The sequence below is a fragment of the Neolamprologus brichardi genome, chromosome 23, assembly GCF_056152115.1.
Source record: "Neolamprologus brichardi isolate AB-2024 chromosome 23, ASM5615211v1, whole genome shotgun sequence".
Taxonomy (NCBI): Eukaryota; Metazoa; Chordata; class Actinopteri; order Cichliformes; family Cichlidae; genus Neolamprologus; species Neolamprologus brichardi.
The window spans coordinates 9,470,435-9,496,356 of NC_142125.1; the positions used below are offsets into that span (position 1 = coordinate 9,470,435).

Here is a 25,922-nt window from a genome sequence, read left to right on the forward strand (position 1 = left end):
TGTTCAAAGCTGTCTCATTTCCAAACATGCATCAGGAAGAGAGCAGGGCCTTGCTGTATGCGCCACCTTTTTTATATGCTGAAGTTCAACACATCTTCACAAAAGATACGCCCATCCAGCCTCGATTATAGCTCCTCCTGCCGCCTCCTCTTTCGTCTGTCCTCTCGAAGCTTTTAAGCAAGTGAAAAATCCTTCAACGTGATGCAGTGAGATTGATATCCAGGTTACAGGCAGGGGGTCAGGAAATATGGGCCGGCACAAATTAAAATGAAAAAGCTCAATCGTGACATTGTGTTAGGTTCCAAACTTATTTAGAAGTAGCTTTAAATAGAAAATAAATCATGAACACTGTGATCATAAAATACAGCTTTCATGATACACTTACATTGACATTGCTTTAAAATAAAGTCTCGTTCTGGTCATCCTTTAGCCTTGAATCCTCTCTCCTGTTCCTCTTCCTTGCCTTCTCTGTTTGTGTCTCAGGATGGAATAAAATGCAAATTTGTCTGTTAAACTTCACGAGCCACTGGGGAGTGTTTGTGGTGGAATTTTCACGTGGGTGGTACATAACATACAAAATGAATTTCAGGACCCAAGGTTGTAAAAATATTATAACTCACTCCACCTGTCAGCGCTTTTTAATGTTGTGATCTGTGGACGTGGAGAGCACGTTTTTCTCAGTTCCCGGTAAGTAAACTGTGTCCATATCGCCCCTGCTCACTTCAAGTTAAAGCTGACTCTTCTCACAACAAAGATTACCAGCTTTTGTCTGTTCAAGTTCGGCCTTTTGTTCCAGCACCATTACTCAAAGATGACGCCATACGGAGCTTCTCTCGTCCCGCCTTTGTCCGCGGCTGGGCTTTGCAAAGGTTGCACTTCTGGTGTGGACATTAGCTAGGCCACAGGAAAGGCTTTGGAGCTGTCAATTCTGTCGATTCTGGCCCCGTCAGCTGGTGGGATTTAACTAAACACTCATTCAGCAAATGTGAATGAAGCTCGGTCTGCAAACAGAGTTAAAAGTGAAGATTAACCTACACAGGGGTATGACAACGTGAAAGCTGAATTATTGTTGTTTTACTGCGCAAGAGTGAATGAAGGAAATGTGCTGGATATCCCTATAGCAAATAAACTAAATCAAGTCTTTTTTTTTCAACAGACTTCCTGAAGCTTAAGTTAGATTTAAGAGATTTTAATACTCTGGATTTACTTTAAGACTAGAACTAAAGAAAAAAACAACAACATGACTTACTTTGGGTTAATATGTTTGTGTTGTTTGAGCTTCTTGTGAAACATTGAAACAAATGCATCATTTTTAGCACTCGGATACACAGCCCATCCCACCTTCTGTTTCGTTACCTGCATGCTGATCAGGTTGGTATTGTATTCCAGCTCCAGTGTGTTGGACTGCAGTTGGCAGCGGTACATCTTGTTGGGTGAGATCTGCTGCTGGCTGCAGAGCCACATCAACCAGGATATGCAGCAGGTGGAGAACTGAGCAGAGCGAGGAGATAGCTGCAGTCCAAGACATCTGCCTTGTCAGAGACGTAGCTGAATGGCATAGAGGACTGCACATCAGTCACTTTGGAGCTCAAATGCAGTCTCAAGAACTCAAAAGCTAAAAAAACATAATGGTTGGCATGAATGCATTGAATGTCCCCACCTACCACTAGTTAGCAAACACCCTCTCTATGACACGTAATACATGTGATGTGTTTAACTTGAATATTGCCAAAGCTTTTATTAAACCCTGACCATTTTGCATGCATCTAATCAAATTCGTAAAACCAACTGGTAAAAACACACCCAATAAAACAGCAGTACAGCAATGGCTCACAATGGAGCAGCTCTTCTTACTTAAAGACTGGGTCATTTTTACTCCCAGATATGATTATTATCTATGAGTAGATAGCGCTGCTGAATATTGTATGGTAAACTAAAATCAAAATAAAAACAATGACATGAAGTGTCTCCTTCTCTCCTTCATGTGTGTCCTTCTCTCCTCTGATGCTTTGCAGGTGGAGGCAGGTTATAAAGCCAGAAAGAAAAACAAGAAGGAGGTCAGACATCAGGACTTTGTCTCAAAAGAATTCTCGAAAGAAATTCAGAAGTTTCTTAACTAATCTTAAGGAAATGATAACTAACATTTTTGTTTTCAGGTAATCTCAGTAACTGCTGAGGTGCACATGTGTGAGACCTTTGACATTTTAATATATTACCCCAATAATGAAATCCCTTCTTTGTCTCCCAGTTTAGCATATATTTTCCTTTAAAGCAAGCAACTGTTTGCGCAATGTTTTTTTCAAACACATTTAAGGACACTTCGTTAACCTTCCTAACTTAGTTTTCTCTCTTTCCTTCCTCTTATTTTTATTTGGCTGCATTTTCTTTTTGTCTTATTAACAGCTTATGGGCCATCTGTTAAGGACTTTTAACTGCAAATAACCTGCATGGATCTAATTTGAGCAAGTAGTGGCACTTTTGTAAAACTAACCACAGGTTTTATCAGATTTAGATGCAAAGCAGATGCACATTTTCCTCAGTAATACTTTGTATTTTTCATATATGTTTGCCTGTTTGCTTGTCTGCTTGTCTTTTCCCTGCTTTTAATATATTTTGTATGCCTGTGAGGACCTTTGAACCATTACAGATGATACTGGGCTATACAAATAACATTCCCTGAAAGCAATGCATCATGCCCCAGAGCCTCACTGCATTACAGTCCAGTTAATGTTACCCAGTCACTGATTTTTGTGTTTTTCTTTACGTAAACAAAGACATGAGGTTCATGCTATAGCATAAACTGCTGCAGGAAATCCACCAGACTGCAGGGAGTTAAGTGTTCACTGTCCATCCCCAAAACGCAAAGAAAACCAACATCCATGCTTATTCTAAAAAAGAACAACTTTAGAAGAAGAAGAAGAAGAAGAATTTAAAAATATGGCCTTTTAATTAATTGCTCTTTTAATATTCTGTAGTGTTCGTTCTGCTATGCCTCCAATGCATCTGAAGCGTTTGCTGTGGAGTGTTTACAGGGTTGAAGCAGGCGGAGTCCGGATCCACTCATCCCCGGAACTCCACTCCGGGACTTCCCACATGCTTCTTTTTAAAAACCACCTCTTTTACTTCGTAGCAGTGAAAAACACACCAGCATTAGGGCAGCAGATGACCCGGCGCAGCGGCGAGGAGCACAACAGTCCTCTCTAACAAATGAAAGGATGGGGGGCACCAGCGGCAGCAGCAGCTGAGTTCAGTCAAACTGGATCGGGGGCCGAGGGGGCACAGCAACTTTCTTCTCACTCCTGGGTGACTTTTCTTGGATTTATTTCCCGCTCCACAACAATATGCCATTTGCCAAAAGAATAGTGGAACCCCAGTTACTGTGCAGGTATCAAGTCCCAAATGAAGAGGGTCTGGTTTTCGAGGATCTGGTCTCCATCAGTAATGTGGCTCTATCTCGGACCTTGCGGCAGCTGTCGGACCTGGCCAAACATGCCTACTCCATATTCCAGGAGCTGGAAAACGAGCTCACAACCACCAACCAGCGGGTCCGGGGGCTACAGGGCAGGATCGGCCAACTTCAACAGACCTGCTCCGAGCTGGACCCCAAACAGGAGGCAGTGCGTGAGTACCGACCCGCTCTGAGTATCTGCTTATACCCGAGCTGCCTGCGAGCGCGCGGCTCTGGGAGACAGCTGCACGAGGAGTCACCGCTTTTATTTTCCATCAGTGACGTTTATTCCAAAAAATGACGCAGATTTAAATAAAAGTTGTTTTATTGCTGCTACAGTAGCTCAAAACCAGCCCAAGCTGTAAGAAAGTGGCTCAAAGGTCATTTAATAACTTTATTTTTTATATATTTTCTAGAGAGACCTGTGCTGTCTTCCCACGCCGATGGGTGTGTGACAGTTTGGCTGTCCCAGCCTCAAACTATCAACCACTTAAATCCGGCTATTAATTTGCCATAACTCACCCAAGCAATGACTCTCTCCATCAGCATTTTCTTTGCTGACATAAAAGAGCCACAGATTTAACAACTACATTAAAACCTGACAGATCATAACCATATGCGGCTCTTTAGTGACCTCTAATATATATATATATATATATATATATATATATATATATATATATATATATATATATATATATATATATATATATATATATATATATATATATATATATAAAAAACACTTAAATATGCTATGATTAAAGAGAACATGTGTGCATCAATGAAAGAGGAGATTTGAATTTTTTAATAGATACCACTATTAATGAATGTTTTTCATTCAAGTAGAGAATTTTGACCTTCTACCAAAAGAAAATAAAAAGGTTTTAATCTGTATTTTGTCGGGCTTAATTTAACCCATTTTACCATAATGTTTCTTTCTTAAAGAGCTAAAAGAGTCCTGGTAACTAAGGCAACAGGTGTGCTTTAACTGCAATAGACTAGTCCTGCTTACCTGTGCAGTCATCCTCCAAAGGCTCGTTTTGAGCAGGAAAAATTCAGTTCGATCATTTTTGGTCATCTCCCCTTTCAAGACCATCAGGATCATGGCAGTCTTGGTGTATGTTACATGGAGGATATGGAGCTGTGATATGTGAGGAAAAGGCTCATCCCTCTGTCACTCATTCCTTTTAAAGTGATTTGCCATAATACCGATATGAGGAAGTTTGAAGATTATGATGCCCCTGTCTCTGGCCCTTTCACTTTCACCCATGTGTGATCAAGCTCCAACATAATTCACTTTAACCGTGAATGAATTAAAGAAGCAAGCAGGTCTTTTTTCCTCCGTCCTTCTCACTACGGTAACCTTCTGGCAAGTAAAAGCTCCAGTGAGTGTCGGTGTGGGCTGCTGTTATTTGTAAAAACAGAAAGACTTCTTGCCCTGAGCTGACTTCTTGGCGTGTTAAGATTAAACATGTTATTCACACTTGCCCTTCTTCATATGTAAAACTTTGCTTGGCCACCAGAAAGCATTCATTAGCCTGATAACACAGCATGTGGCCATCCCCTGGCTCCTTTAATCTCCCTTCCCTGAGTGACTCGGGGGTGATGTGTTTTGATAAGTGTGTGTGTGTGTGTGTGTGTGTGTGTGTGTGTGTGTGTGTGTGTGTGTGTGTGTGTGTGTGTGTGTGTGTGTGAGTGTGTGTTTAAAATGACACTCCTCTCAAGTAAGCACTTAGAGAACCTGCATACCCCTCTCTCTTCTGTCCACATCCCACAATTATCCATCCCCAGAACAGTTTCTGCAGCCTGGATATACCCCAGTGCATTTACCCCCCCTCTTTTAGTTTACGTTCAGCAAGTCCTCGCATGTTCCCCATGCAGAACCTGCTTCCTGTGGTCTGTGAATGGGTTGCTTTGCCTTAAGGTATTTATGTGCAGGATGGATATCTGCTGACCCCTCTTAAACTCAATATAAACTTTAAGATTTCTTCGGAGATTTCTTTTAATCAACAGATGTGTGTAGTTTTGTGTGGCTTGTTTTGTAGGATTCAGTCACAATAAGCCGCACATGATCAGTAGGAGTCTCTCGTTCATGGGTTATCTTGAAGCTGTAAGTCAAAGGCAACGGTGATGGTAGCTACCCCTTTCAAGTGATGGCAATCCTCTCTCAATTCAAGCTGCTTCTATCCCCATTTTAAACATTTACTGTTGTTACATGCAAGTAATACATGCAAGTAATATTACTGGATGAAACGTCACAACAGATTTTGCATGCTGTGTTTCTAGCTAACCCCCTTCCCTAGAAAAGCCTAATTGCTCTTAATTATGCTTTTCATATTAATGTGTGTCACGGGTAGCCATAAACAGCAGTACCCTGCCCTATCTGAATGACAATTGGTGTAAATGGAGCACAGATAGCTCAGTAGGCGCTGCGAGGGGGTGGGGTGGCTTTCATGATGTGGCTGTGACTTGACCACAGGACGACTGCTGGAGGTGGAGGACGCAATGTAGATTCATTCGCCAATATTGAAACATGCAGGATCAGATGCTAACCTGTTGGTAAGGTGTCGCTCTGCTGTGCCACGTTAGCAGCCTGCTGCTTTAATATTGCAGCTCGCTGTGGTAATATTTGCATGCAGGCCTGTTTTTAAATCCAGGGTGAGATGCTGACACATTTGGGTCAAACCAGTCCTTTTTTTGCTGGGAATGCTGTGCATCTCTTTCACTTGCTTTGATTCTTTATCAGCTACACCAGCTGTATACGTGGTGTCCTGTACTTTACACTTAAGCAAATCTGTCTTTAAACACTGAAATTGATGCTCTCACTCTCACTGATTTCTTTTGCATTGCCTTTGTAAAGTAAAAATCTGTCATTTCTTTTTGGTATTCTTTCTTGCACACACACAAACACATACAAGTCATATAAGTCCTGTGTTTGAACAGCTCTCCTGTGACACCCCATCAGTGAGCTGAACTGCCATCAGAGCTCCTCCGTGCAGTCTCATTTTAGAGGACTCTGCTGGGTTTTAGGTTACACTGGCTCAGTACGAATGAAGCACTGTAATAGTTGTGGCGGCAAGTGGCCCTCTGGCTTTTCTGGTCCAAGAGCACATGGCTGGCAGTTCACCACATTCCTTGTACAGACCACGCCAGAGACTGCAGAAGAATAAATCCAGAATAAAGGAGGAACAGAGCAGACTCAGAGCAGCACAGAGACAAACTGAGCAGAACTCCAGCACGAGATCTGAACTCCCTAAATCCACTGCAAGACCTTCGTGTGCAAACTGTGTGCAGAGTCTTACCTGATAATCTTGTGACTGCAGTTGAAAGTGATAAGACTTGTGACTGGTTGTAGTATTACAACATAAACCTTCAGTAATACCGTAAAATGCTGACGAAAGGCTTCAAACAACAGAAGTAATACCAATGAGCTGGCATTAGTTCACATCGGATCATAAGCTCTATAAAGAGATATCGGCATATGAATATAGAGCGTCTGTCGGGAAGGGACAGATTTTTACTACTGGAAGCTGTCTGGTTTTAATTTGTAGCTTCAGCTGCTTGCAAGCAAACCATTTTTACTAAGAGCAAAAGAGGGACTGCGTGATTTCTGCCAAGTTGTTAAACCTGGCTGCTGTGACAGTCGTGGTGGTGGTTGTTGAGTACAATTTAATGATGCATTGGATTTGTGTAGAGCAATCTACCCGTTATAGCTCTAATTCTTAATTGTGCATTTAGCACTGTTATGGCACAGACCAAACATATGTGCACCTCTGCACACAGTCATGGAAACCCATGCAGTGAAGCTCCCAGTGCACAGTTTTTGTACAGATGTTCATGTGAGAGGAGGTTTGGAACTCCTCAGTTCACGTCACAATTATACCATTAAAGAGTTGATCTTGGAATATCTAGAAGGGAAGAAATTTCACAAACTGACTTGTTGCATTGGTGCAATACTGTTATACATGACGTATGTTTCACTAGTAATGACTTAACCTGATGTGCATCCGTGAAATGTAACTACACATCGGGTTGCAACTATTTTGACTGGCCTGAGCAGCGGCATTGATTCCTGCTGTGCATTTTTGGCAGTGTTTGAATTTATGAGTCATTGTCTCGATATAAGAAATAACAATCATAGCATCAATACAGGGATTCACAAATGTCAACAAATTCCTAAAGGGAAATTGGTTAAACTATCAGAATGGACGTGAAGGAATGTACAAAGAAGTGGAAAAACTGGAGGGATGAGTATGTTTACCTCTGGGAAAAACTGTCGACAGCAAAGAATGGAGACCCAGGAGGGGGAAAAGTCCTAGCATTTTATTTCTGTCAAGTTGGATGGCACTTCATATAAAACACCGGGGCATAACCATACGGTAATTAACATGTACTGCGCATAAATGCCTGTTTCCCACTTACGTATGGTTATGTCATATTCTATTCAAAGATTCTCTGCACAAGTCTAAATCAGGCCTAACCACTGCACTGTTGACTTCAGTGAGCTCTTTAGAATGACCCATTCTTTTACAGATGTTTGTAAAGGCACCTGTTGGGTGTAGAAATGGGACTGAAAACACCTGAACTAAAGATTATGAGGTATGACCAATAGTTTTGTCAACATACAGCACCGAAAGCAGCAAATGTCACTTGACCTCATTCACTTTACTGGACATCAGTGGAACAAGAAATACAGTATTAGGTTGTAACGTTTGCCTGGTTCTTGATTAGGTAAAACTAGAAACTGTAGCCTAAAACGATATATTAGCTAACAGTTAATAGAGGTGGGAATCACCATACAACTCACGATACGATATTATCACAATACTTAACGCACGATACGATATTATTGCAATTTTTAAAAATATTTTGCGATATTCAAATTCTGTACATAAAGGTAAACTTTATCAATATTAATTTTATCTAATATCAAAGTCTCACACTCAGTCTTTCTCTCATTTCAGTCAGTTTTATTGTTGACAAACTGAACGGTTTGTATTACAGTCTAGTCCAACTTAACTGAATGCAACCATCTGGTACAATTATAGCTATTCTGAACTATGCAATTTATGAAAACTATGCAGCCCCTTCAGCAACTGAAGAATTTGAAAGTAAATTAAAACAAAATATAATTTTACATTAAATAAAAAAGTTTTAAACTTAATTAAAATAAAACATGTCTTAAATTAAAATAAGTAAACTGTCATGTTTATTGCTGCCAAAAGAACAGTTAAACACATTTGGACAGTGAAGGAATGTCAGGATTCTTGCTCAGAAAAAGGAGCTGATCGTGGACTGGAACATGCTCTGAAGTCAGAGCATGTTCCAGTCCACGAAAAAATTGTTTGTAACAAAATATCGATTTCTGCTGTCCCTGTATCGATACATTATTAGCAAACAAAATATCACGATACTACACAGTATCGATTTTTTCCCCCACCCCTAACAGTTAATGGTTTTAGCTTTGGTATTAACAAAAAACATGGAGCTTGACACTTTAGACTGGCAGGAGTCAACCAACAACTTAAAAACTCTGAGAGAAAAACCTGAACTGTCATCTAATGATTTGGCCTTTTATTGGCTTTTTTATGTATACGTATATTGGCAATCGTGAAAAATAGAAGGGGCCGTGATATAATGATGGATTGCATTTATATAGCTCTTTTCGGGACTCCCCAAAGTGCTTTACAATACCACTATTCATTCACTCTCACACACTGGTGAAGGCAAGCTACAGTTGTAGCCACAGCTGCCCTGGGGCAGACTGACAGAGGCGAGGCTGCCATATCGCGCCATCAGCCCCTCTGGCCATCAGTAGGCGGTAGGTGAAGTGTCTTGCCCAAGGACATGACGACCGAGACTGTCCGAGCCAGGCTCAAACCGGCAACCTTCCGATTACAAGACGAACACCCAACTCTTGAGCCACGATCGCTGGGTGTATCTGCTGGGTACATTTAAAATTGTGTCATTTTCCGGGGCATAGTTACTGGAATAATGCAGTAAAATGGCTTGTAATTCCACGGTCAACCAGAACCAACACCTTATCTTTAAGATAAGACAAAGTGTGCAGAATACACATTTACTACATTTGTATCTGTCAAAGAAGTCATCAAATATGATTGAAATGAAACAAATCAGGTCACGCAGTACTTTCTCTGACACACAAACACTGCATTTTATGTAACATTTAAGACGAGAGCAGTTCCTCACTTTCACAGGAGCTTTTCTCCTGCCTAAACTGCCCATGACGAACGTTCCGAAACGTCCTGTCTGTGGACTTCACTCCAGTCTTCCACTTCATCTATGTGACCGTCGTGCAGCTCTGGCAAGCCTGTAATAGAAGTTCTGTGGATGGCAGTAGCGTGTCCCCTCGGTGCTTTAAACTCCACTGAAGCAGCTCAGACCGATAACCCACATTATCCTGCCGACAGCGTTCTCTTATGCATTTAATTGATCCAGTTGAGCCATTACTGCGACTTTGATTTACTAAGTGAGGCAGCGCTGACGAGTCCATCCAAAGTCAATATTTGTCAATGGTGGAATTCATCACAGAGCTTCAGATAACGTAGGAAGGAAATGTTTTGTCAGTGAGGGAAATCAGATTTTATCGGTAGCGTCCTCTAATGTGATTCGGTTTTTATTTGTCAAGTAACTGAGGTTAGTTTATGTAGTGGTGGAACAGAGAGGGAGAAAGACACAGAGAGGAAATACATCACTGCTTTTCGACTCTCCGCTTCTCTTTTCCCTTTCATTATCAGAATGCATATTTCTGCAGGTCCAGACAACCTTCCATTGATATAGTAGCCCAGCTAATTATAGAGCAGATTTTCAAAGACTTTGCTCACTCATTCCTGCACCATCCCCCCCTTTCCTCCTCTTCCCAGACAGACACAGAGAAGGCCGAGACAGCCTTGATGCTGAGGCTTGTTGTTTTCATTCAACTGTCATATAGCTGATGTCATTTCTTTCTACTTCCTTTGCGGTTTATATTCATCTCCATGACTTTGCATTTTTTTATGGAGCAGATTATTTAAAAAAAAGTTCTTAGCTGATCAAGCTGGACCAAACTCGTTGTTTGGTTTTGTGTTCTATATTTAAAGTTGAGTCTTTGCACCAAACTGAACTGAAGGCTTCCCGTTCACGAGGCCTCATTAACCACGTGTGCGTCTCAGCACCTCAGCCCCGGGTGGGTTGCCTGGCCTGCGATTGAAGTGGTTTCTGCTGAACCGTTCTGTCAAGTCAACCATTCCCAAAAAGCCAGTGACCAGGAAACCACAGCGCTCCCTTGCACTTCTGAGACCTTGCACCCCACACATGCTCCCTAAATTGGCATGGATAGCTGGTGTCATTAGGGAAGAAAGGGGGAGAAGCTGGAGGCTCTGTTTGTTTATGAAAGGAGGCGTTTCGCTAAAATTATGGTTAAGGCTTTTCATTGCTTTGATTGAGTGAAACGTGTTAGTTATTACACATTGCATTCCTGCGGTGGGACCCTCCATGAGTGCAAGTGCTCCTCAGGCTGTCTGCTAAAATCCCTCTGCTGGTCTTTTGTATATTTTCAGGTGAATAGGCTCAGGTTCCTCCAGAGAAAGTAAAGCATTGGTTTGTTGTTAGTGAAAGGTTTTGCTTAGAGCATAAATCAAGCATCATGATAACACGTCTCTCTGCCCTGAGGTGTATGTGAGCGTCTCTACCACACAGACAGTTAATGAATAAAATTCTCCAATTCACTGGTGGCAGGGGGAGCCACCCACCCACCCCCTGACCTTAAAAGCCCGCTGACCTCCCAACCCCCTCCAATCACAGCCCATCAAAACACAAAAGAGCAAACACAGCCGCCTCCATCTTGCTTATCATTCGCCCTCTAAAGACTTGACCGGCCAATTAAAGTGGATTTACCGTTTGACATGAGGCTGAATAGCCACAGGTCGCCAGGCCGACAAAACCCAGTCCTGGGCCAGGTCTAATTAAACTGTCAGATCAATAAAGTAAACAAAGTCATTCATCCTGGTTGTTACTCATGGCTGCTTTTTTGTCTTTTACTTCCTCCAGGTCCTGTAAGTTGACTCAGATTTAAATCAGCCGTTAGGCTTCAGCACAGTGCCTGTCGTTTTATGGCTAACATGACCTCCGTAGGGCACGACAAGTTATCAGATGTTAATCATGATCCTGGGCTTACACACATTGTGACATTTTCTCTAACTGCTATATCTTTTGTTATAAATTAACCTGTGACTTGCAACATGTCGCCCTTCCAATCTCCCAATGTGGAGTCTTTAAAACATGGCTGTTATCTCTCAGCACCTTATAGCGCTCCAGTTAGTGCATCCAGGAGCGTCGCCAACAGACAAAACTGGAAGATTTCTTCCACAACATCTACCCAAACGTCTATCCACACGCATCTGTTATCCTGTACTGTGGCTGAAACAACATTTCCTCCAAAGATTAAATATACACGTCTCTGCAGGTTAGACTAACTTTACTGCAGCATGCATTTACGACGTCGCACCACATTCTTTTCCGTGGCAACCTGGAGAAATATTGACAGCTCGCAGGGCTGTAAAACCATTGTCGGCTGGCTTTTGTCTCACAAGAAGCCTTTCAGGGCACCCGTGCTGATTCCCTAACTCAGACTGCCTTTAAATGACTTTATATCCCACCCTGCTTTTACCTTCCTCTCAGATCACCAAGACACATTTAAATATTACGCAACGCTATTATTCATAAGAGAAGTTAGATCTTTGCAGGCAAAAAAAAAGATAAAAAGTCAAGTGGAATTCTTCTGAAGTCCACATGAATAGCCGGCCCGCTGTCGGCTGTTAGAGATTAGTAGGAAGTAAAAGATAAAGGATCTTAAACACAGATGGTGAGTCATACCTGTAAAAAATATGAAGAGATTTAAATTAAGCGAATGCTTGCAATTATATTTCAAAGACCTTTTACCAACACAACATTATAGACTGCAGTGAATTTCAGTCTATAAGTGATCCTTGACCGCAACTGTGCGTCATGACTTTAAAGAAACTCGTGCAACGTTACTAAACGCTGGAAAAATCTGGAGCAATGTAAGTTGAAACTGACAGAGTGGCTTTTTAACAGGCAGGAAACACGTGTGATTGTGCAGCAGTCTTTGCCATGCAGGTGTTTAGACTGGGCTTTGACTGGAATGTGAACTTCCCTCACCCCGCCTCTGTATACAAGCGCACGGATCAGCCAGGTTGAGTCTTTTAAAGATGAAAGAGCCTTTTCATCAATCACCGCACCATCACCCGAGTGATGCTAAAACAGAAGGCACCTGTTGGATATGTGGGTGTGTGTAAACGTTAAGCCCGTCACTTTAGGTCTATTTTTATCTGCTTCCTTTGTCCTCAGAAGCAGAAGCTGTGACATTGAGGGTTTTAGGTGTCTTTCCCATATTAGAATGGCTGTTTAGGTGCAAGCTTTGGATTTCTCCATGTATTCAAGATGTTTGTTTTCAATTACAGTATTCTTTGGCCTATTTCTGCTGTTGGCTGTGAAAATAAAACGATACTTTTATAAGGTGTTGTAGGTGCATAAAGGCAAAAAACAGGTAATTTTGGCTCTTTGATAGGTGGTTACTAGGCAACTATAACTAGGCAATCATAACATCTAACAAAGATAAGACCCATCAGGGGGCAAAGATGTACGCGTCTGCCAAGTTTGGCTGCTCCAATCCTGATCGTGTAGTTGGAGTTTGTGGCCAGAGAAACAAGCAAACACACGCAGACATATGTCTTACACTGAGATTCAGATTTTAGGTTGATTTTTGCTTTAGCCCTGCGACAGACTGGTGACCTGTCCAGAGCATACCCTGCCTCTTGCTCTAAGACAGCTGGGATAGGCTCCAGCCCTCCCGCGAACCTGAAAAACGATAAGCGAAAGCAAATGGATGGATGGAGGTTGATTTTAGGTCGATTTTAGAAACTTTGTTGTTTAGCATCAGTGACTTTTCATACCAACTTAGTGAGTAGGCGGTGGCAATCCAAGCAAAAAACACCACTCAGTTTTCACCTGGAACTGCTTGACCGTTCTTCGAAGATCACCCCGACCCCAAAGTGCTCCCGTGGTTGCAGTGCTAGATTTGTCCGTGAGAGTTTTTGACAGCCGTGACCGTCTTTCTTTGGCTTTGCATGTTTCCCTTGTTTGTGCAGTAGCATCTAATCTCACACACCACACAGGCCTTACCGGTCTGACTCCCTGCAGGAAGTTGTACATACTTAGTCTGTTTTTGTCGTTTAATGACATTTGACTGGTAACAGTGCATTTCATCCTGCCACGTGCTGGTAAAACCCAGAGAAAATACAAATGTATTTAAAGATTAAAAGCAATCAGGCAAAGTATTTGATTTCTTTTTGAAACTCAGTGACTAAATCTTCCCATATCATCATCATATTATAGAAACTCTCTCTGAAAAAACAGATATTCTGTTGCCTGTAACTTTGTCTCTCAGCGATCATTTACATGATTTTATCAATGTTTCGGTTCACCAAGGTCTAATGCGCTCTAAAAATGTGGCATTGTTTACCATCTCTGCTTGACAGCCTGCCGTCCCTCTCACAGCAGTGATAATGGTGCTTCGGTTCATGTCGACCTCGCAAACTTAGCAACATTGTCACAAAATTCAGCGACGCTTTTTAAGTAAGCAAATCAGCAAAGGTCACACTGAGTTTGTTCATCGTGTGGGAGGAGACAGTGTGTTGCTTATAGCTTTCTCCCTGAGTGATCTCGGCATAACTTTAATGTTTAACTATTGTGTTTTTGTCAGAATTTTCAGGCAGACGACGCCACTTTTATCAATCAAATGGTCAAAAACGACAAGAAAATACACAAAATTGTTTCAAATTAGGTGCAGATTCATTCCAGGTTGTGGTTATCATCTTGTCAAAGGCCTGTTTTGAATGAATCATGCAAAGCTACTGTAGTAGAGCGCAAGAATGGAAATGTGAAGCTGGAAACGACAAAACGAGGAGGTACTGCTGAAGAAAAAACCTTCTCCAAGCGATCTCATAAACCTCCCTCTGCTCTTCTCATTTGACTTCTGTCATTTCAGAGTCCAACTCTTTCTCCGCAGTCTTATCTGCCCCCTGCTGTGCTTGTTCCCTCCTCTGGGCTTTCTCCCGTCACACTGATTTGCACTTTTGGTGATACAAGAAGCTGCTGGAGTGTTTTTGAACAGACTGACCTGGATACAGAGGTTTTGTTGGTCTGCCTCTTGACACTTCAACACCGTGTCACTGTCTAAACTCATTCCTTTATTTATTCCTGCAGTCTTCTGGGGATTATTTCTGTTTTAGGAAAAACACGAATTTCCGTTTGTTCGGACGAGTCGAGGTTTAATGCCTCAGATAACACTGGACAGGTCAGGATGACTCTTCACTAACCGGCTCATTGTGCCGTGAAGCACATAAATTCACCCTCCTTCAGCTTTTGTTCCTCCCTTCTTCTTCTTCTTACCCTCCTCGTCTGGGACATTTCCTCGCCATCCCGATTAATCTTTTATTTTCGCCAGTAATTTCGGAGCCTGTCCACTGCCTCCGGCTTTTTTTTTTATACTTTGTTCTTCCCTTCTGACTGCAAGCTTTCTCTGAGCTCTCAGAGTCTCTCTCTATCACTGTCCCTCTTTTCAGTATCCTAGTTTCTTTTTTTGGGATTCAGCCAGTTCCGCTCCCAGCAGCCCCACTGGGAAGAGACCATCCTGCTATAGCAGCAAAAAAGTGCAGTGCCATAAAAATGGATGACCTGTTCTCCATTATGTTCTGCTTTTCAGTTTTCTGAATTAAACATTTACTGACCACCAATCAACCCTGAAAATACACGCTTTGTACTCGCAGTAAATCTGCTTGGTTTAATATTTAATGCAGCTTTTCAGCACTAGTGTATAAATCACTCCACAGTGAGTTTTTGTAAATGAGGAGCCCCAGACTCGGTGTTGACTGCAGACCTTCACTGGAGTTGAACCGGAGTAATCAAGCATCCTGTGACTCAGACTGAAAGAGAAACAGAGTTCTTTAGATTTCCAAGGAAATCCTTTGAGGTTTATTGTGACCATTGTTACTGATCTCATAACACCTCAAACATCCACTGTCAGTTCTTACCGTTATCTATGTAATTAAGAGAAAATGGGATATTCTAGCTTATTTCTGACATATTTCCAAGAAATGGATTCTCATCCTGAAGGAAATTCCCAGTTACCAGCCTGAAGAGCTCGCCGGGGAGGTCAGAGGGAACTTCCACTGATATCTGAGCTCTGGAAACATGTGTTGAAAGACATGTCGTACTGTTGTTTCTGCACAATAGGTAAATCCACAGACTCCACCTGTTTAGATTCTCACACACCCCGGCATTATGTCTGTCCAGAGCTTGTGTGGAGCTGTGTACTGTAAGTCTACCACAACAAACTACTGCTTTGTTTACTGTACACACAAGAAATGGCACAGTTCATCAGCAGCTAAGTGGAGGGATAACACCTAAGTGTTCAGCACTCTGGGAAGTGGAGATTGGTGGAATAAAGTGAAATTATATTTGACGCAAACCCAGATTTATAACCTCCATCGAAACTGCCGTAGGGCTGTTGGGGCTTTTTCTACTTTCTATCTTCATACCGCTCACACCATCTACAGCAGAGGAGCTGAGTTTTAATTCAGTCACACCCCTTCTGTCGAGGTTTTGTGTTAGTTAATTATTTTCTTTGTTTACTTTCTGTTTCACTTGTATCTCATTTTCATCCTTCTGCATGTGTATAGTCAGTGTTTCCCTTTGTCCTTCTCAGTTTGTCTGGTTTTACTCTGTGTTTGATTACTTCACATGGCTCTGCATCCTGTATATGGGTACACCTCAAACAACCCAGACAAAAGAAAATTATTATTTATAACTGCAGTAATATTTGGCAGCATGAATCTGGGAGCTTCCTGACCTTCCACGCTCATATCTCCCTATGTAGAAGGCAGACAGAGCAGCAGCAAGAGAGCATAGCAGGCGATGGATGGATGGATGGATGGATGGATGGATGGATGGATGGATAGATGGATAGATAGGCTCCAGCCCTTCTGTGACCCTGAATTAGGGAAATGATGGATGGATGGATGGATGGATGGATGGATGGGACTTTAAGTTTGATTTGGTTTTAGCTTTCCTGTTGGGCTAAGCCTTTCTTTCTTGGCTTTCATCTTGGCTCAAGTTGAAATAAACCTGCTGCGGTGAGTCAGGATAGGGAGAGGGGACAAAAAGGGGAGCGCTGGATTTATTGCACAAGGCAAAACAAGAGTACTGTCAAGAAATGTAACAGTGCAATAGTTGTTTGATCTCAACTTTTGACTGTTTAAAGCTGCCGTTGTGCTGAGTATGAATTGCCCCGCTGCTGTTGGAGGCAAGCTGATCGTACTGCAGGGGCTGTCCTGATAAATGGAATATGGGCTTGGGAAGCAAAGAAAACTGACTGGAAAACTTTTTCTCTTCAGTTAATTTGGTAAAGTATGAGTGCTGTGGTCAACAGTGAAAAGCAGTAAATCAGCAGAGAAAGTGAATGCAGCCAAAAAGAAGGAAGGCAGGATAGCGATCCTGCTTTGATGCCCCAAGGTGTGTGAAACAGTGATTTCAAGGGTCATCACAGCAGGACAGGAGTTCAGGTTTGTTTTCATATGAAACGTGACCCCGTGGCTTTGTTTTATATGTATCAGCTGCTACCTTATGAAAGTATTCTGATTGTCTAAAAGCAAGATTTACAGTTTCGGTCACTACAGTTGTGGTTTTGACTTGTTTTCGCTCTCAGACCCGGGAGAAAAGGTTCCTGGAAATAGCTTTTTATGGGGAGTCTTTTATGGGAAATGCGAGGGCTGTGTTGACCGCTGTTGCATCACAGGACTAATAGACGGTCGGTCTGCTGTGGATTGTTCACATCGTTTTATCTCAAGAGAGTATTCCCTCCCTCGGGGTGTATCTGATATAGTAGGATGTGATGCACCAGAGAAAAATACCTAAAGGCGGTGCTGTGCTCAAGCCCCATCTGTTGGCTGTCAGCCTGCAGCTTAAAATGCGGCGGAAGGTGTCTTTCATTAGAAGCACTGACTTTCATATTAGCTCTGTCCTCCTTTAGGAATACTGCTAAACTCTAACCAGACATCAGGGTTTGTTTGTGTTTTAGTGTGTGTCGTGTTTTCCTTTCACTTTCTGGGAAAAACTGAGATAGTTTGTGAAGTGCATTCGAACTCCTTCACATTTTTGTTCGCCAAACATCCTCTTTTTTCTTTCTTACAAGATTAATTTTATACATTTTATAGAAAAAAAAATATGAGTAGCAAATCCTGCCTCCCAACCAGAGGTGCTGCTGAGGTTTGAAACAGCATGTCTGAGGGCCGACTTTTAAGTGTCACTGGTGGTTTTATTGTTACCTCACAGAAAATTTAATCAAGTAGTCAAATGGGCAAATGAGGTCGGCAGAAATCGTGTATCTGTGGGGAAAGTGCTGCATAATAAAGATGAACACAGAGCAGATTAGCGAGCCTATTAGGTACTTTTTGTTTTGAATATTGGAATACACAAATTACCCACACCTATCTGTGTGAGAGGTTTGCCCTTCTATCTGCGCACAACAAATTTGACTAGATAGTCCTTCAAAGCAGCTCAGAAGTCATTTGCATGTAAACTCTGCAGCACGTGCGGTCAGATGTGTCCAAATACAGCTTAACTTTTCACGACCAAATGTTTCCTAGGCACATTCCGCATGAAGCCACACCCGTATTTAGAGCCGAAGTCCTGAAATATGATCACACAGGGTTTAATTTGAGTCTCTGACCTGGACATCTCAGCCACGTTTGTGGTATTTGTCACTTTTGAGCATTTTTAGTGGAATTATCTGGCAAATAATATGTGCTGCTGAGAAGTTAATTGTACTAACAGCCTGTCCAAGAAGTCTGTGCTTCAGCTTTGACGAATGCTTTCTACCTATGCACTCACCAGTGTGTCAGGGGCAACTTTGGGCATTCCAGTTAGCAGAAGATCTCCTCATCCTCAGCTGAACCTGTATCTGTGCCTTTCTAACCAAGCTTTGCAGTTTTATCTGAAAACTTAGCCCTTCAACCTACATATATGGTCACTTCTGACTCCTAAAAATGATCATGGTGGTGGCCATAATGATGAAATTGAGGCTTGAAAACAGAAAGCCACAAAAAATAGTAACTGTATGGTGGCTACAGAGTCATACAGTCTATGTTCCGAGGCTGAAAACACCCACTCTCCAGAGTCCCCACCTTCCAGTACATGGGGGTAAAGTGGATATGTGTCAGATGATCCAGCTAGAAAAGATAAACACACACATATACATGCACAGTGATATGTCTGAGTGGGATACAGACATAAAAGCGCTTGTGCAAATGAAATGGAAAGCAGGTCTCGAACAGCTGCCGCGCTGAAACAGGCCGACGTTGGGGCAAAAGTCTACCCTTGCAGATCTCTTTGTGCCGGCGAGCTGCATGCCAGCCGGCTGGCTGCTGGGAACCTTTGTGTGACTCATTACCTCTCTATTGAGAAACACAAAGATGGGGCGCACTTGCCCATCAGAGCTTGGAGTCTCCCGGTCCCAGTCTTCACCTTATCGTGAAGTCAAGGTCACGGCCCCCGTGCTGAGATGACGCCTGGCGTCTTCATCGCCCAGCAGCCAATCGGTGACTGCGATCTCGGTCACGGGATCCGTTTGAATAAGGCTGTCAGTGGGACGTCTCTCCATTCACTTAACGTCTGAGTTGTTACCTTGGCAGCACTTTGTCTAAGAGAAGAAATGTCTCAGGCAGCACCCATTGATAACCATTGATTTGAATTCTTTCACTACATGTGTCCTCAAAGTGTGCCCTTGTCTTCTTTTACTGCCCCCGCTGTTTGCTCACCCTTAAACTAAATGCCACGGTGGCACCAGTCTGTGACAGAAAGGCCTCATTTATCTCCTTGATGATGTCTATTCACTCCTGTCATAAAGCTGCTGGGTCTTTGTTTAGCATAGAACATAATTGTTAGTTTGAACAGGGTGGGCCAAGAGGTGGGGGGAGCTGTGCTGTGGATATTGTTTTTGGAGGTGCAGGGAAAAAGGGGAGTGGATGAGGTGGATCAAAGATACCTTGATTCTGACAGAATAACATCGTAATCAAAAGCATGTGTTTCAGGCGATCCAGGTTGAATACAGAGACCTGAGAAAAAGAAGCAGATACGGTGTGAAAAATAGTTGCCGTGTTATTCTGGGCTTATAAACATAATAAATACTCAACTGCATACTCGTGCAGATTATGATGACTTACCTAAAGCAACAATTTCTCTGTTTTGGGGGGGGCTTCCCCTCGCTCTCCCTCAACATGTGTTGATTTTTCTTTTCAGTGAACCAGCTCATATCAGGTTAACCCTCTGTTTCAATGTGGGAACCTGTAAGACTCTACCAGCGCCATCTGTGACACTGCAGATGGCCCTGCTTGTTAAAGTGGGCCATGCTAGGACCCTGCCGTCTACCCAGGACGGGACAATGGAGATTACGGGTGTCTGATCTCTTGGTTTAAACGCACAGTCTCAGGGCTGCAGGACACAGGGAGGGGCTCACGGCCCTGATCTTTGAATCAAGGAATTATAAGACACAATGTCATTTACCCTCTCACTGAAGGTTCACAGGGATATATTCACGTCATCTCACATGTAGCCATGCAGCATTGTCTTGCTTTTGTGCTAGTGTCCACAACTTACATGAGTTAAAATAAATAAATCAAGCCTTAAAAACATCAGAATTATTAAACAATCATTTCATTCTCCCGTTGTTAGGGCAGCCAAAGTTTTCTGGATTCTTAACAGACATCACATTAAATATAGATACTCTTAATATGCAGAAATTAAAATACTATGCTTGACTCAAATGCAGATGTTCTACATACCTCCGGCTGTTTTTACTGACAACTTTGATCAAATTTCTAAAAACCTAAAAATATTTCTAAAAATCTTTTACATCATTTTTTCCCTCTCTTATCTGAGTGCATGTTCTCCATGTGCATATTGGGATTTTCTCCAAAAGTCCAAAGACAGCTTGTTCATTTAATTAGTGGCTCTAAATGGGCTGGCGGTTGTCAGTCTCTCCATGTTAGCCCTGTGATAACCCGGCAGCCAGTCTGGGGCGTACAATCCTTCTCGGCCTCCTTATAACCTTGAAGTTGATACACAGTTGGGGAAATGTATGGATAGCTTTGGATCTACATAATGTTTTTTCATTTGGGTTTCATTGTTTAGTTAACTCTAGCAGCCTGGTACATGAAAAAGGGAGTATTTTATTTTAGACATGAGTGAAAAGCTGTGCGGTCAAACAAAAATCTTTGTACTTTCTGCCTTGAGATCAAGCTTTGCTCTTGTCCGGAGCACATTCCCACACCCTATTTGGTGATCCATGTTTCTTGATTGTTGTTGATGTTGGTGCTCTGCCAAAGAACGATCTGTTTGCTCAACCTGTAGGGCTGCCAGAATGAAACGTAGCTCTCCGGCAAACAGAAGAACATGCAGAAGATGCAGCGTTAAAGCCTAGGAATGATGGTTTCAGTCTTACTTAATGGGTGTGACAGTCAGTTTCCCACGAGTAGAGCCGTTTGACACTAATTTACTCCTTTAATGTCCATGCTTTTTTTTCTTTTGCTACATCAGTGATTCTGGCCAGTCATTAAGATTCAAACTCACCTCTTGAGCATTGATCCTGATCTTATTAAGGAAGTGTTGTTCTGCGAGTGAGAGTTTAACATCACAGGCTGAGCCAGATTCTCTTGGCTGCCTCATTTAACATGAATAGCTGATGTGCAGGTCTTCAAAAAAATTTGACGACTCTCTCCCAGTAATGTGATCAAGCAGTAGAGACGCTGTTTTGGCATTGTGGTGAATCCTTAGTTATTGCGCAACAATCACTTGACTTGTTCCTCTTCCCATAGCTTTTGTTTTCACGACCTTTGTCATGTGAATACTTAAGAAATCCGAGATGTTGGGAAAGATCCAAGGCTAAGGTATAGTCGAGTGATTTACTTCTCTGTTTAAGCCCTCCTCACCCGTGAAACACCTTGTGATTTATGACTTCATCCGAGGGAGTAAAACAGTCCCAGAAAATGTGTATGGTCACTTTTCAATATTAGAGGTTACTGCACTTCATATATCTTAAGCTGTTATTATACATGTAACTGTATGTATTCTAATATTCTCCAGGCTTGACTCATCCTCTATTACACATGTATTTCTTACATATGTGTTGCTGGAGCAAGGTCTTTAGGTGCAGACAAATGAATGATGCACTCGGTTCATGTAACGCTATTAACCCGTTATAACAGTAATTGTGCAGAGAAAACAGTCGAGCTGTAAATGTGCAGCTCTGCACACTGAAGGAGAGAGGAGGGAGACGAAGAGAAACAATCAGATGTTTATTTTCCACTTCTGGCTAAAGGTTTAAAGATTGGAAGGAGGAGGACTCAAACACCAACAACAGAGATAATCTAAAATCAAAATCTTTAATCTATGTGCTGGTATTCAGTCAGAGTCCATTAGACCAGAGAAGGAACGAAAACACAAGGAAGACTGGGAACACTGGTAATATCTGAAAAGAACAAGGCAATCTGGAAAATAAATGAAGGAAAGCAGGGGAGTCTATATAGTGGTGTGATTGGGAACAGATGTAGCAGAGTAAGCACAGGTGATAATAATGAGGGTGGGGCAGATTGTTGTAAAGAAGTGGGAAAACTAACCCTGGGAACACACTGGGTGTGGATGCATCACGTTCCAGCTCTGACACGGATGCTTGCCGTTCCATCCAAAACGCTGCAGCACAACTATCTAGCACAAGTATCCCAGGCTACAGCCACACGTTGTCTTTTTGAGTAATACCTCTGTTCACGTGGAAGTGCAAAAAGGACATGAATATGACAAGAACATGCTAAAGCAACAGGTAGAGATGTAACCGTAACTATATAGAAGGGCTGGCCAATCAGTTGCCTGCAGATAATAACACGCTCCACTGTCTGACATCAAGAAATGGGGATAAAAGTTCACACCTTTAACGTTTCAAAATCTGTTTTCCTTGTTCACACAGAAATACAGAAGCAGTTTCTGCAAATCTTCACCCAGAAACAAGTTTTTTTCTATTTCCACTGACATAAAACAGATTCCGCAACATTCCTGATGTCATCTGAAGCCGTGCTAAGGACAGAACAAAACTCTGTTACAGACATGGACTTAGAGATGCACAGTTTGTGTTTTCTTCTGGCTAACAAGAGAGGAAGTAAGACCAAAGATTACAAAATAATTGTGAAAAGTTAACAGAAAATCAATAGCACAGACTAGCCACAGAGCACCGAATAACTTAAAACAGTAAATGGGAGCAGTAAGCTAATTGTGAACATGGACAGTTAACTAGCTCTATCTTTTGTCTACAGCCAAAAATCTTAGTCCCACCAGCAGGAGGTCAGCTTAAGCCTGTTGGGCCACCGGGCTCGTAATACTCTGGGGGAAAACCCTGCAATTTGCACCGCATGCAAAACCAAGTCAGATTCATGACATACAGTTATGACAATGAAAGAGTACTTTAACGTAATTTGGGGTTCAGTCTACCATTCATCCTTCCATCACTGCTCACTCCATCTCAGTGCCTCCATTATGTTTAAGTCCTGTCTGCAAACAGCAATGCATTTCTAATAGCAACACACAGGGATGCATGCCTCTCCAGTGATGTCATGTGCGGCCAGTCATGCCAATAAGCAAGAACTACGCCGTGCTTCTTCTTTGAAAGGCACTGGGGCAGCTGCTTGCTTGTTCTCCATCTGTGAAATGTATATGTTCAACCCGGGCCTTTGTTGCTCGGCGACGATGGCACTGACCCAGGGTCAGGGGTATGTATCACACTGTGGCTACCCATTGTGAAAACATACACATTTATGGTATTTTAATGCAATTTGACTTGGACCAGGTGTCATCTTCTTTCAGCAGCTTTCAAAGGGAAGGAGCGGCGTTTGTAGTGATTGAAGGGAAAATTGAGACTGAGGTACGAGTGGAAATATGCACAGGGATAAGAAGTGGCATCAACAAAGCCATCTGTCAGTTTGAGTGTGGGCAAACAGGAGTGTTATGCGTGCAATCTGTGTTTTCGCACTGTTGTTATATTTCACAATAAAGGTTATTTTTACACTCTGAAGGACTATAATTGAACCACTAAAGTAGATTCTTATTAAGTGCTTTGCAATAATTATCACAAGACTGTAGATAAAAGATGTACATACCCGTTATGACATCACCTACTAGTTTGTGAAGCCTGTTTTAAAGCCTAGAGTTGAGTGATTTGGACAACACCTTTTGTGTTTTCTGAACCTCAATGTAGCAAGCAACGCAACGGACAAACTGACCTTATACACTCAAATACACAGGCACATCCAAAATTCTAGCCTTCTTTAACCCTCTATATTACTCTTATTGGAACCATTATTTTCCAAATTATCATCATGTTGCATTATATCAGATTTGAAACTAGCAATTGTGGCCATAAAATCATTGGGAAAATGTTTACTGAGATCACAAGTAGATGTCGAATGAAAGCTATTTTTTCATAGACTTGACAATCTGACGTCTTTATGCAACTAGAGAATTTGCCCCCTGCTGGTCATTTGAAATAATTCTGATGTAGGGCATTTGATAAGAAGCTAGCATAAATCTTTTTTATGTATATATGATTCAATAAAACTGACCTGTTATGCTCATTTCCAGGTCCATATCTTTATTCATGAATATTGTTAGTGTAGCTTTGCATGATTCAAAGTTCAAACTCATCCTTATTTGTCTTCAGGGCTTGAAAATAAAGCAACTGGGCAACATTTTATCTCTTCTTCAGTTTTAAAACAGCTGATGGAGAGTGTTTAACCCCTAGTGTTCCTGTCCCCTCCACCACCTTCAAGAATACTAGATGCCCTAAGAGCAATTTTAGTTGTTAAAGTTACGAGTGGCTTTTTCAGGAGGAAGAGCAGCCCCTGTAGCAGTCAGATCGGTGGTTTGATCCCCTACTCCTCCTGTCTGCATGCTAAAGCATCTCCTTGGGCAACATACTGAACCCAGAGTTACCTCTGAAACATCCCTCCAAGAGTGTGTGAGTGTGTTAGAAAAGGTGCTAAGGTATAGAATAAAAGCACTTGCCGCATTGTGTGCAGCATTTCTTCTTCCTCCTCTAGTTTTTTCATACTAGCTTGTAACCAGTGCAGGTCAGAGCTGAGCAGAGGCGCCCTGGCTTGGTGTAACGGTTGCCATAGCACATATAAACTAACATGTTGCTGTTAAACTTGGATGCTTGGACTGTGTGGGTCTATTGATTCTCCCAAGTCAGTTGTAGTTAGTCATATCCACATTTATGGAGGAGCTGAAGATAAAATTTTCTCAAAAATAGTCATGGCTTAACAGCAGGGTTTTTATGGCCTTATTTGCTGTATTACAACGTGAAGAAACACACCCTTTAAAAAAAAAGTCAAATACAAATTGGTGTGTTTGGCAGCTGCAACATGATTCATGCAGTCATACTGAACTTTCTTTTCCATTTATTGCCTCACTCTGGCTGACGTCTGCTGTAAGTGGGAGAAAATGAGCATGATTTACAGTCACTAGTGTTGCATTAACTGTGGTGTTTTACTGGATTCAATTGGTTAGTGGTGACAGTAAGGATTGTTGGTGCCTTGGTGCCTGGTGTTGTAATCACGTTGCTTTTGTTGACATGGACGGATGTCCGTGGGAGTGGTTGTTGATCACTCGAACAAAGACGTCTTTCATTGACTGTTCAGACTGGATAGAAATTTTATGAGAAGATGTCAAAAACGAGGTCCGTCTTCGCTCACTGGAATTTCACATACAGCTTTGAAAATATGAGGACGGTCCAGTGTGGGCGTGGTGTGAATCATCATTTAGAAGCCAGTTTGTTTGTCTTTTTTATCTTGTAGAGCTACTGGATAATGAGTGAGTCAGTGTAGTGAATTTGCAATATGAATTTTTTCTTAATCTGCCTTTTATGATACTGTAGTTTGAACCCTGCTATCTTTTCAGGGTTCTCTTTGTTACTCATTTCTGCAAAGTCGTTTGTGTTGTAGTCCTCCAGTGTCACGCCACATGGCTTTCATTCTTCATGGGCATCAGCGAACGTCTAGGAAATCAGAGGAGCGGGGAGAAGGAAAAGAGAGAGTAACCTTACAGTCCTGACATTTCCAAAGCCCTGAGGGTGAAAGACTACAGAGGTGACGGAGGATACATTCCTCTGAGCAGATGTGACCTGTCCATCTGGACTTTTACTTACCGCAAGGTCACAAATAGCTGAGGAGTGACTTGGAGAAGGAAGCTGGAAGTGTGATTCTGTCAATTCGCTCATGTTTCTTGTCAGATATTGCGCCATAATTACATTGTTTTCACACCCGAAGGAGTGACGAGGCTAAACCACAATCCA

The 25,922-nt window shown here is 42.1% G+C and overlaps 1 protein-coding gene across 2 annotated transcripts in view; it reads left to right on the forward strand.

The window, feature by feature from the left end:
* The first annotated feature begins 2,975 nt into the window (after positions 1-2,975).
* The window catches only part of nhsa (Nance-Horan syndrome a (congenital cataracts and dental anomalies)), a 71,632-nt gene continuing 48,685 nt past the window's right edge, over positions 2,976-25,922 (forward strand). For both annotated transcript variants that reach the window (XM_035907548.2, XM_006790244.3), the window contains exon 1: positions 2,976-3,621. In XM_035907548.2, coding sequence (XP_035763441.2) covers positions 3,342-3,621 — 280 coding nt within the window. In that variant the 5' untranslated portion in view covers positions 2,976-3,341. The remainder of the gene's footprint in view (positions 3,622-25,922) is intronic.